This window comes from Peromyscus maniculatus, chromosome 3 (assembly GCF_049852395.1).
Source record: "Peromyscus maniculatus bairdii isolate BWxNUB_F1_BW_parent chromosome 3, HU_Pman_BW_mat_3.1, whole genome shotgun sequence".
In the NCBI taxonomy this organism is placed as follows: domain Eukaryota; kingdom Metazoa; phylum Chordata; class Mammalia; order Rodentia; family Cricetidae; genus Peromyscus; species Peromyscus maniculatus.
The window spans coordinates 142,361,634-142,374,629 of NC_134854.1; the positions used below are offsets into that span (position 1 = coordinate 142,361,634).

Genomic DNA, 12,996 nt, shown 5'->3' on the forward strand with positions numbered 1-12,996 from the left:
AAGTATAGAGACAAAGAGAGAGAATGCCACGAAGTGAAAGGCTGAGGAGGAGACGCTGCCAGCCGCTGCCACCATGAGAAGCAGATGTTAGGATACCAGTAAGCCACAAGCCATGTGGCAAGGTATAGAGTTATAGAAATGGGTTAATTTAAGATATAAGATCTAGATAGCAAGAAGCCAGCCGTGGCCATAGTTTGTAAGCAATATAAGTCTCTGTGTGTTTACTTGGCTGCGGGACTGGCGGGTGAGAGAGATTTGTCCTGACTGTGGGTCAGGCAGGACCAGGAAAACTTCAGCTACACAACTCAAATTCATGTCTCACTCAAAATATAAATAACAGGTTACAGGATCTTGAATGTTTCTTATGAATAGATTATATCCAACAGTATTAAAACTCCAGATCCTTGCCCCGACTTGTTCATCATATAAATGCAGCCCATCACAAACTCTTAGAAGTTTGCAAATTAAAATTAATCACCTATAATCTCCAACTCCAAGGACTATCTCAAAAATAATTTTGAAGTGGTTGTGAAAACAGTTTTATATGTACCAAGAGCCAGAAAACTCACTGGTTGGACCAAGTGGGGAATTAAAATGTAGTATCACTTGAGGCTGACTTCACTTTAGGACTAAATACTAAGAAAAATATCTTAAATATGGAAACTATTTTTAGACATAAATGTTTACTATTACTTTTCTTAGTAATAGTTAAGGAAAATTTTAATAGTATATAAATATAAAATATAAAATAGTAAGGAAAATTATAATAACCAGGAACAGAAGAGATGTCTAGGTAAACGGAACAGCAGTTGGGAAAAGGGGGTCTAGAAAAGACCATTTAGAGAAGCATTAGCTAGTAGAGCGGTAGGTGGAAGAAAATAGGAGTCTGCATTTTCTTCAATATTAGTACTTATGGTTTATGAGAGGTAAACAATAGAGAGCTATAAAATGATATATAAAATTGTATAAGTAGTCCCAAATACATAGGTAGTATGTGTTACCCTTCTGGGTGTTACTTGGGATTGAACCGAGAGTCTTGAACATGCTACTTAAGTGTCCTACCCCTAAGCATATTCTAATTCTTATTTTACTTTAATTTTGAGAAAGGATCTCACTAAGTTACGAGTCTAGACTTGAATTCACTTTGTAGTCCAAGGAAGACCTCCTGCTTCAGGTTCCCAACCAACTATCTGGGAATACAGCTCATGCCACCAGGTTTGGCCCCAAAAGAGGGCCAGCCAAATGAAATGATCATCTTACCTGAAACCGTCCCATCTTAACAATACCAGCTCCTGAACTAGTTGCTAGGACATGGCCTTCAGTGCCTTGAGAAAAAGAAACAAGTAACAGAAGATAGAAGCAAATTAACATCTCTTTCCAATCTCACCTGAAATGACATTAAAGATCTCTCCCACCTTTCAAGATAATCTGCTAGCTCAGGCTGACCACAAAACAGCTAAGGCTTTGTTTTAAAACTTTTAGTTATTATAATGGTTTGTTTATGATGTCTGTATGTGAGTATGGGCTTGCATGTACAACAGCACATGTCAGAGGACAACTTTCAGGACTCAGCTCTCTATTTATAGTGTAGATCCTGGAGACAGAAAAAGTAGGTTGTCAGGCTTGCTAAGCAAGCACTTTTAATCTCTGAGTTACCTCACCAGGCAAGATCAGCTTGTAACTTTAAAAACACACACACACACACAATTACATTTATTTATTTTGTGTGTGTGTATGTGTGTACACTTGTGTGCCGTGGAAACAACTTATGGCAGTTGGTTCTCTTTCTCACCTTATGAATCTCAAAGCTCAAACTCAGGTTGACAGACGTTTCTGCTTGCCGAGCCATCACACTACATTGGTCTTTCTTCCTATATTCAAATTTGTCTAAGAATAGTCTCCTATAGAGCTGTGGACTACAACTTTGACAGATACTACTAAACTGACTTCCAGAGGCTTTTTCCAATGAGGCTGAGAAATGCTATTGCTTATAGTTTTGTTTTGTATTTTTGTTATTAAGTATTTTCATATAACATGTCTTTAATCCTAGCACTTGGGAGGCAGAGGCAGGAGGAACTCAGAGGAGTTCAAGGTCAGCCTAGTCTACAGAGTGAATTCTAAGACAGCCAAGGCTACAACCCCTCCCCCCCAAAAAAAACCAACAACAATAACAAAAAGCATTTTCATATATAAGTTTATTTTTTATATCATTTGCCAGTCTGTGTTCAATTTTAGGAACTCTTTATATTCATAGTGAGATCTTGTCATTCTAAAAGACTACTACTGCCTCCTCTGGGTTGTACATCAGACTTAGTAACTCATTCCTCTGTATTAGGAATTAGAAAACTGTGATTAGTGGAACAAATTCTGCTTACTGTCCATTTTTACACATATATTTTATCAGAACATAGTCAAGCTCATCCATTTATATATTATTAGTTGCTGTTAGTTTGGAATATGATTTCACAGAGACTGTTGACCTGAAAAGCCTTTTTAAAAAGTTTAGTATCTGGCCTTAAAAAAAGTTTCAATTGGACATGGTAGCACATGTCAGTAATTATAGCACTCAGAAGGTGGAAGCAGGAGAATCAGGAGTTCAAGATAATCCTTAACTATGTAGTAAGTTCCAGGCTATCCTAGGCTACCCTTTCTATTAAAAACAAACAAACAAACAAACAAACAAACAAACACACAACAACAACAACAACAACAACAACAAAATGGTTCTGGACTCTGCTCTAGATAGTTGGGGGAGAAAGTATAAATATTGTTCTTAAGTATTTAGGAGGTTTTACTATTTTTTAATGTGCCTCAATTAAATACTGAAAAATGGGTTTATGACGATCTATCTATCTATCTATCTATCTATCTATCTATCTATCTATCTATCTATCTATCTATCTATCTACCTACCTACCTACCTACCTACCTACCTACCTACCTACCTACCTATCTATCTACACACACAAAGACTTTTATGATTTCTAGATTGACATGTTATGATGTTTCATCTGTGCTTCATTTAGAATTTTACCTTGGCTTGGCTTTATCCAGATGACTATACAATTGCCTCAAACCATTTATTAAAACATCCTATCTTGCCAGGTGTGGAGGCACACACCTTTAGTCCCAGCACTCAGGAGGCAGAGGCAGGTAAATCTCTGTGTTTGAGGCCAGCACGGTGTACATAATGAGTTCCAGGACAGCCAGGGCTATGTAGAGACCCTACCTCAAACAAACAAACAAACAAACAAACAAACAAACAAACAAACAATAACTCTTCTTACAGGTTTAGAAAGCCATCTTTTCAGATTTTACATCCCTCCTTCCTGTTTTGTTTCTCTGAGACAAGGATGACACTGTAGCCCACACTGGCTTGCAACTCATGGCAATCCTCCTGAGTTGGGGGACTGCACCTATCTTCTATATTCCCTTTAATTGGTGCTCTCCCTGACACCCTCAAGTGATGTAGATTGAACCTAGAGATTTGTACTTGTAAGGTTTCATTCCCAGCCCTGGGCTGAACATCAGTTTTTGTTGTATATATTCAAGGCATCTAATATATATTGAAAATCTACTTTGTTCATGTTTAGACTTTCTAGTCTTTTTTTACTGATTTCTACTTTTTTGGGGGGAGATTTTTTTCAATACAGGGTTTCTCTGTGTAGCTTTGGCGCCTTTCCTGGAACTCACTCTGTAGCCCAGGTTGGCTTCAAACACAGAGATCCGCCTGCCTCTGCCTCCCAATTGCTGGGGTTAAATGCATGCGTCACCACCGCCCAGTGATTTCTACTATTTTTAATGAGAGCCAATTCAGAATGTGACTGCATAGGAAAATAAAAATAATAATGTCCAAATTGATAAATTAGTAACTTTTTTCTTTTTTTCTTTTTTTGTGTTTTGAGACAGGGTTTCTGTCTTAGCCTCCCAAGTGCTGGGATTAAAAGTTTGTGCCACCACCAGTATCTTTTATTTTTATCTATGAGCAAATATATATATTAATTAAACAGTCAGTTTTAGAAATGTTAAAAAGAGCTGGGTGGTGGTAGCACACACCTTTAATCCCAGCACTTGGGAGGCAGAGACAGGTAGATCTCTGTGAGTTCAAGACCAGCCTGGTCTACAGAGCGAGATCCAGGACAGGCACCAAAACTACACGGAGAAACCCTGTCTCGAAGAAAAAAAAAGAAAAAAAAAAAAAAAAAGAAAAAGAAATATTAATAAGTTACCTGTAAATTGACCACCCCTCCCTCTTTCTTCGCCCTTGCGACGGTATCTAGCTGTAAAGTAAGCCAGGCTTTACTTTAACTATGTTGCCCAGTCTGGCCTTCTACTCAAAATTATCCTGCCTCTGCATACTGAGTGCAAAGATTATAGAGGCACATCACTACACTTAGACTTGCAAACTGCTGTTTTTTTTTTTTTTTTTTTGCCCAAATTTCTTTTTATAAATATACCTGCATTTTAAAATTAATGTCTTATAGCAAGGTTCTTGCCTAACTAATAACAAATGATTTTATGCCATGAAATCATACAATGTTCATTATATGTACCTCTTCACTCCAATAATCCTTCAAGACTCATTAATCAACAAATATTTCCTCCTCAGTCATGAAATAGAACATGAATGTTCTATTTAACAGCCTAAAGTGCACAACAATCTCAAAAATGTACCTTTTAAATAGTAAACTATATGATTAATTACAGGTAGAACTAGGCTTAATAAAACAAAAGAAGGAGGTGTCTCACCATCCTTTTGAGGCTGTGTTCCTGCTTCTGTAACTGCCGTTGAAGCCATCGTGGACACAGGCTGCAAAACACATACACACAGATACCACAGAATCTTCAGTTTTAATCATCCTTACAACTCTGCCTTGTCATCTTTTCTCTGGTCTATGTAAAATGGCAGAAATATAGTATATATGAAAGTAGTGGGTTTTTTTATTTGATTTTTTTATTTGTTTTTTCTTTTACAACCTAAAGGTGTGAGATATAGATAGGAAGCTTTTAGGAAGAAGCACTGAATCATAACTCTCTACTGCTTTCTTACTTTTACTCACAGGATTTAAAAAAGAAAAAGAAAATTGCCAGCAGAAGCAAAAAAAAAGGCATTGGATTCCCTGAAGGTTGAGTTACATGCCACTGTGAGCTGCTAGGAACTGAACTCTGTTCTTCTCCAAGAGTAGCAAGTGTACTTAATTGCTGAGCCATCGCTCTAGTCCCTCTAACAAGATATTTAAGTAGTGTAGATTAGATATTTACTGGAATATATATTGGTTTTTTGAAACAGGGTTTCTCTGTGTAGCTTTGGCTCTCCTGGAATCTGCTTTGTACACCAGGCTAGCCTTTAATTCAGAGATCCCCCTGACTCTGCCTCTCAAGTGCTTGGGTTAAAGGCTTGCACTACTACCACCTGGCTGGAAAGGAGTTTTAATCAAAATATTGTCACAGGGGTTTGTTTAACCTTTTCCAAAGCATAAACACAAAATTGCTAATCCATCTGCAATATAATCTACCCAGAGGTAAAGAAATAAAACAATTATCTCTGATATCCTTTCCATAGTTACATTAGGGGGTCAGAATTAATCTTTGATTAATCTGTGCCATTTCTGTTGACAATGACTGAATAGGAATTATGGTTATTTATAGTCTAGATTATAGTTTGTGCTCTAGATAACAATTCGAAGCAGTTTTTATCAAGGCTTTAAAAACTTACACCAACTGCAGACGTCACTGTAATAGTTTCTGGACTAAGTGTTCTTCTTAATTGAGCATCAAGGTCTTCTAGTGGTTGCTGGGACTAAACAAAAAACAGTTACAGCATTGTAAATTGTTTAGCAGCTTCAGTCACTATATATAGTTAATTGATACAGAACATTTTTTTTTTATGTTTTAGATCACAACACAGTATTTGTTGTAGGTGTAACAGGATGATTTATCAAGTTGTCAGTATATCAGTCCTTAGGAATCTATGCTTTTGTAGCTTCAAAATCATCTTTCTTATCTGCTATGTTTAATGTCAGGGAATTTACTGTCTTCTATTTAAAAATACATTCCAAAAAGCATATCAGAATCTACTGTTAGATTTTTTCCCCCATACTCCTTTTCTTTCTTTTTTAAAAAAAAACATGTTTTGTGCTGTGTAGTTCAGGCTGACCCTGGATTAGTGTCCTGAGTACTTCTACTGCCATGTCTGGCTCTTTTTTCATTTCATACATTTTTCTGGAAACTGCTCTTTGATTAAGAGGTAGCATTTACACATGCAGTCACTATCAATGGATATATATTCTGTTCTATATTAAGAGTATACTTCCTTTTCTCATTAATGATAGTAAGGAGGTACTATGCCTCACTAGTGTATAACTTAAGTACCTTCTTTCTACTTTTGGCATAAGGTCTAATCCTGCATCTAACCTTGTCATCTTTCTTTCCTATATGCAAGCTTTTATTCATTAACTCCACATCTTTCTCATTACACTTTACCTTCCCTTAGAAATCTGGATGCTGAGTTATGTGTCTTGCTATGTTTCCTAGTTTGGTCTCAAATTCCTGGGTTCAAGTGGTATTCCCACAGCATCGTGCCAGGCTTCTGAATACATGTTTCTAATGAGAAACAGGCTAAAAAAAAATACATTCCCAATTTATAGACTTTGCATTATACATCCTTTTCTCTTGAAATTTTATGGCTGGGCTGTGTTCTGTGTAGAGTGTGTTCTCCATTGGAGTTAATACTCTTGTGGCAAGGTCCTTACCCTACCATGTTCTACTGAAAATGAGGAACAAAGAAGTAGGGATAAATTCATACTGGGCTTCTAATGTAAGCAATCTGTAATACTTTTCTGATACATAATTAAAAATGAATTACAAATATTTCAAATTTACTTGCTACCTCATGTCAGAAGCTTTTTCATGTTTATAATGGATTTAGAACAAGTGCTTTCTAGTGGTGGGGAAAATAAATAACTTAAATATTATAGGTAAGTATGAACATTCTGCACTTCAATTTACTTCACTAATAAAATTCTAAATACATAAGGAAAAACTTGTAAGCCCAAAGGAAAGGTGTGTCAGTCACCCACGTGCTTCACACCCTTCTCCCTCTAGATAGGGACTTGCTCTGCAGACCAGGTGTCCTCATACTTACTAGTCTTTTGCTTGACCCACCCAAGTGGTGGGATTATAGACCCGTTCTACCAAGCCTGGCTCATGGTTCCTTTCTTTAAACAGAGTGAGCACAGAACTTTAAGGAAAAGTAAAGAACTCTTAGGGTGGAGTGAGGGGTTTCAGAGGTTTCAAGAATGCCAACTTATGGGTCTCTTCTAATTCAGAACTCCCAGGTAAATTCTGACTACATACAACTCTTTATTTCTACAATGGCTTAGAAGCTTTACCTTACTCCCCGCCACCCACCCTTTCAAAATTTTATTTTATTTGTGTGTGTGACTGTGGTGCTTTGGTGTGTGTGTTTATATACATGCGTGTAGAAGCTTGAAGTTGACATCAAGTGTCTTCTTTGACTGCTTTCTACCTTATATATGAAGTCAGATCTGACCAGTATAGCCAGATACAGTTTATTATTTATTCATGTGTTTGAGGTAGAGTCTCCCTATGTAGCACTGAATGCCTAGAACTCACAGATCCACCTGAATGATGTGATTAAAGGCATGTGCTACCATGCCAGCCTACCAGATATAATTTAAAAGAACAGTATTACCAAATCACAGCTGAAAAATAGGGTGGAAGCCAAGATTGTGCAGTGGAGAATTTACACAAATTCTATGAAGGAAAGCAGGGGAGTAGAAAGTAATCTGCCAAGTTAGGAGTACCTGAGTTAGAGAAGGTCCAGGAAAAGGTGTCAGCTGCTCAGACGGTAGAGTGCCAGCTGGAAGTTCAGTACCCACTGGCGGCACCTATAATAATGAAGGAAAATTCAAATCCATGAGTTATCATTGGTAAAATTATATACTAAAAAGATTACTAATTTGAATGCAGAAGAATGAAATAAAAATGTGTCTAGTTATGGCATACTTCTATCATTTAACGTATACTGTGCTAGGACATACTATAAATAAGAGTTATGATGAAATAGCTATGAATCAAACAGTAAAATACAATAAAAGGGAAAATAAAAAGACCAAATTCTTTATGTCGATAAGAGGTACAGTCAGGGGCTGGATAGATGGCTCAGCAGTTAAGAACACTGGCAGCTCTTGCAAAGGTACTAAGTACCTGCAAAAGGACCTGTGAGCCAGTGGGGTGGTGGTGGCGCATGCCTTTAATCCCAGCACTCGGGAGGCAGAGGCAGGTGGATTTCTGTGAGTTCAATGCCAGCCTGGTCTACAGAACGAGATCCAGGACAGACACCAAAACTACACAAAGAAATCCTGTCCCGAAGGAGAAAAACAAAACAACAAAAACCAATCAAGGGTCAAGACTGATCATAAAAGGCATAAAAATGTATTAATATCAAGTAATTTGTTTTGTCTACATAAAGATTATACAGAGATAGTCCCTGACTTAAAATGGCAAGATCAAAAACTTTCCAATTTATAGTAGTGCAAAATCAATACATATTCAGTAAAAAACTGTACATTGAAGTTTTTGGTTTTGAGACAAGGTCTTGTGATGTAGGTCAGGGTGGCTTGAACTTGTGATTCTATTGCCTCAGTTTCCACAGTGTTAGGATTATATGCATGTACCAATACATCCAGTCAACTTTTGGGAGGATTACAAGTATACCAGCATATCTAGTCAATTTTTGGAAGGCTGGGGTCCTGCTGTTACTGACCAGGTTATTCTCAAGTGATTCTCCCACTTCAGACTCCTGGGTAAATGAGACTATAGGCACATGCCACCAGGTAAATTTCTAATTCTGCTCTATTGCCAGGATAGCAAAATATGGTATGATACTCTCTGATAATGCTGGACAGCAGCAATGAGCTACAGCTGTCAGCTACTCTCGTTATTACAAGAGTAAAGAAGTAATATTCTACTGTTCTGTATTGCTAAGCTACATTAGGATGGGGTAAAATAATTTCCATTTAGAGTGAGTTTTTATAGGGATATAACCTTATATGTGTCAAGAATATCCACATTACTGTCAAAAGAATCCTACCATTAATAAGCAATGCAGAAAGAGGACAGAAATATATAATAGCCATCATTTAGCCTTATGACTTTTGGAGCAGAAAGAGGCTGAAGACAGCATAATGAGAGGAAATTTACAACAGCAGAACTAAACACATTATAGTTATTAGATTTGAAGAATGAGATTATTCCCTTTCATTATATCAATTTTATCAGCTTCCAAGTTTTTATTAATTTTGAATATTTATCTGTGGAATGTACAACAAAGAATATTTACTTCATTCTCAGTTGGAAGATGATAAACTATTGTCTTGGTAGAACATTTTGTTCCCTTTGGGATACAGAATTCTTTAACATATACCAATTCAGTAAAAATATTTTTTTTCATTAAAGATTTATTATATGGTTAAACTATGTATATCTATGTATGTCTATGTGGGGGTATGTGCACTCTGAATGCAGATGCCTGCAAAGGTCAGAAGAGGTCAGATCCCCTAGTGCTGGAGGTATAGGTAGTTGTTAGCCTCCTGCACGTGGGTTCTGGGAACCAAACATGGGTCTTCTGAAAGCGCAGTGTGTGCTCTTCAATGCTGAGCCACCTTTCCAGCCCTGCTTTTCTTTTCTTTTTTTTTAGACAAGGTCTCACTCTATAGTCAACCCTGACTTGTAATTCATTATAGTGCCTAATCTCTCTTTGAACTTGTGGTAATTCTTCTACCTCTGTCTTCAAGTGCTGGCTGGAGTTAATAGGCATGAGGCCTAAGTCTCAGGACAATATCTGTAATTTACCTGATAATTATATATTCTAAGAAAATTGTTCAACATGACCTAAAAATCAAGCCACATTTCACAGAGAAAATTCTTGTGTTGACTGTATTTATATCCTAAAACTGTCACTTTAAGACTGAGTGACCAGTTTACATGCCAGGCACCTTTATGACTACTTTTTAAACTCTCAAGACCGTAGATGGGAGTTTCTATCCTGCCTAGTCCTGTAGCTGTTATGCCGAAAAGTCTCGTGGCAAAACACAGACTAATAGAAATGGGTTGAAATAAGTTGTAAGAGCTAGTTAGCAAGAAGACTGAGCCATAGACCAAACAGTTTGTAATTAATATATCTGTGTGTGTTTATTTGGACCTGAACGGCTGTGAGACCGGGCGGGACAGAAACTTCCATCTACACAAGACTCAGCAGGAAATGTGGAATTATTGAGGGAGGGAGAGAGGGAGGGAAGAAGAATAATCACATTTATTTAGTCATTTCATAACAAATCTTACCACAGTCTTAGCTAAAGATGGCTTTGGGGGAGTTGTTCCAGGTTTTGCTCCTGTTGCAGTGCTGACTGGGGCTGAAGCATGTGTGCCTGGGGTAGAAACTTGCCCAGGTGTGCCCACTGGCATAACTGGCAAGCCAGTTGCTCCTAATGGTAAACTGGTTGGTGGTAAGCAAGTACTCGTAGTGGAAGTCATGAGTTTGCTTGGTGCTACAGCAGTGGTGGAGACTCCTGGTGTGACAGTGGTCTCTACTGCTAGAGGTGTATCTAGTGAAACAGAAGCATGCTGAGCTCCAGATGAGCTATGTTCACTAAAGAGAGATCTCAGCTTTTCCTCCAGAGTCTTTATGTCATCAATCCCAGGAGCTTTGGATTGGGTATCAGCATCCATTTCTAAACAGTGAGTGTGAGGCTGGTTGGGAAGCAAAGCTGGTTGAGGCTGACTATGAATGAGTGTTTGCTGTACAGCAGGCACATTAACAACGGGTTGTACCAAGGGTGGGATATTGGGTACTTGGGGTAATAAAGGTGTAGACGTAGGTCCTGTTGGTTGGGGAAGGACAGGTGTAGAAGCTACAACTGATGAGGTGACCAAAGGATGCACCACACCAGGCTGAGAAACAGAACTAGACACTGCTGTTCCAGAGGAGGAAGAAGAGGATGGTGCACAAAAGGATAAAGCCAATCCTGTCGTACTACTGTGAGATGCCTTGTCTAGTGAGTGTGCACTAACGACCACTGTTTCAGCTAAAGTAGGAGCAGAGGTGCTGCTACTAAGAGGAAGAGATGGCTGTGAAGCTGTGCCTGGGAATGGAGTGCTAGTAGAGACTGATGTCACTATGGCTACACCAGCAGTACTGCCTGCTATCTGTTGCAACAATACAGCTGGAGGCTTAGCATTTGGGGCAGCCACACTACCCACTGTAGTAGCTGAAGTTGTGGAAAATGTTCCAGAAGGAAAACTGCCTGTACTAGAAACAATGCTCCCAGATGTGGGAGCCTGAACTGGCTGAGATGTTGTAGACACTGCAACAACTGCAGGTACTGTAGAACTGGAAACCACACTGGAAAGTGCTGGTGACTCAGACACAGAAAATGTGGTAAGACCACTTGAAGTTATCACACCTGTGCTGGTGGTAACTCCAGCAATGCCTTTTTCAGTGGGCAATGCAGCCTCAGACTGCATTACTGATGTGGAAATGTCAAGAGGACTGCTTGTTATAGGAACTGATACTGATGGTGAGGATGATGCTACAGTTGGGCCACCAGCAATGCCAGCCAAGAAAGGAGAAAATGTTGGTCCTGTGTGATTGAAATTTGGAGGTGCTGTATTGGGTCCTTCAGTCATCTGGGCATGTTTGAGTTCAGAAAAAGCCTGCTGGAGACTAAGGGATGAAGCAGAGTGAGACAAGTTCATTCCAGGGCCCTGAGATGTGGAGGCAGCAACTAGAAATGAAAACAAAAACAAAGAAATTAACTCATTTTAAAAGCAAGGATTCAGAGAGTCTTTGAGGAACCATTATTAAATTATCAACAATGCTGCATATCAGTAAAATTGATAACATCTCCCAAGGAAATGACATGCTCTGAAACAGCAAAGTAGTTTGACCAAGTGAGGCAGCTTATGGGTACATAATCCTTGAAAAACCAAACACAAGAGTAACCGGAAAACATAATTTGTCTCTAAACTACTGTGTAGGTTCTATTTAGCACATCTGTCCTTTATCTATTTTGGTTTCTCATAACAGATCTAGCTGTCTTGGAACTCATTCTGTAGATCAGGCTGGCCCCGAATTCACATTGATCTGTCTGCCTCTGCCCTCTGGAGTGCTGGCATTAAACATGCGTGCCATCACGTCTAACATGTTTTTATCTTTTTTATTTTTTGAGACAGAGTCTCACGTGTGGTGATATTTTATGTGTGCTGAAACTTTATTTGTATGTTAATAAATAAAGTTTGACTGGAGATCAGAGGAAATAGCAAGCCGTTTTAAGCAAACACAGAAGTCAGGCAGTGGTAGCACACGCCCTTAATCCGATCACTTGCCCAATAGGGGCTCTGTGTGTTGAAGGCCACACTAGGGAACAGAGCCAAGCATGGTGACACATGCCTTTAATCCCAGTATCAACTATAGAGACCTGGAGGTCTGTACAGACAGGCAGCGTCAAGATAGCTGGGCTAAGAGCCAATGAGAGGGCAGAACAGCAAGGCAATAAAAGCCTGGGTAGACAGGAAGTTGTGGCATTTTGGAAGATGCAGAGCTGGTGAGGTAAGGTTGGTTGGTGGCTCTCACTATTACCCTGATCTCTAAGGCTTTCACCCCTATATTTGGCTCCATGTTTTTTATTTAATAAGACCGCATAGAAATTTGGCTACACATATGGCCACCCAGGCTGACCTCAAACTCAAAATCATCCCTTTTCTGTCTCCTGAACAATGGGATCACATACATATGCCCACGTCCAACTCTATCAACTCTATAGATTTTATTTCAATGCTCTCTATTATAACCTATGTCCTGTTTCCGTGTTATTTTATTATTAAAATTTCTACTTTTCATTTGATCATAAACTACTGCTTGATCAAGCTTCCACTATATTAGTGATTTGGTGGAAGATTTGCTTAAGCATAGCT

General features: G+C 38.6%; 1 protein-coding gene across 15 annotated transcripts in view; it reads right to left on the reverse strand.

Moving 5' to 3' along the window:
- The window catches only part of Wnk1 (WNK lysine deficient protein kinase 1), a 143,300-nt gene that overhangs the window by 15,160 nt on the left and 115,144 nt on the right, over window positions 1-12,996 (reverse strand). For all 15 annotated transcript variants that reach the window (XM_076567793.1, XM_076567792.1, XM_076567791.1 and 12 more), the window contains 5 exons: window positions 10,366-11,807; window positions 7,827-7,910; window positions 5,717-5,800; window positions 4,750-4,810; window positions 1,261-1,325 (listed from right to left, as the gene is read on the reverse strand). In XM_076567793.1, the coding sequence (XP_076423908.1) occupies window positions 1,261-1,325; window positions 4,750-4,810; window positions 5,717-5,800; window positions 7,827-7,910; window positions 10,366-11,807 (1,736 nt within the window). The remainder of the gene's footprint in view (window positions 1-1,260; window positions 1,326-4,749; window positions 4,811-5,716; window positions 5,801-7,826; window positions 7,911-10,365; window positions 11,808-12,996) is intronic.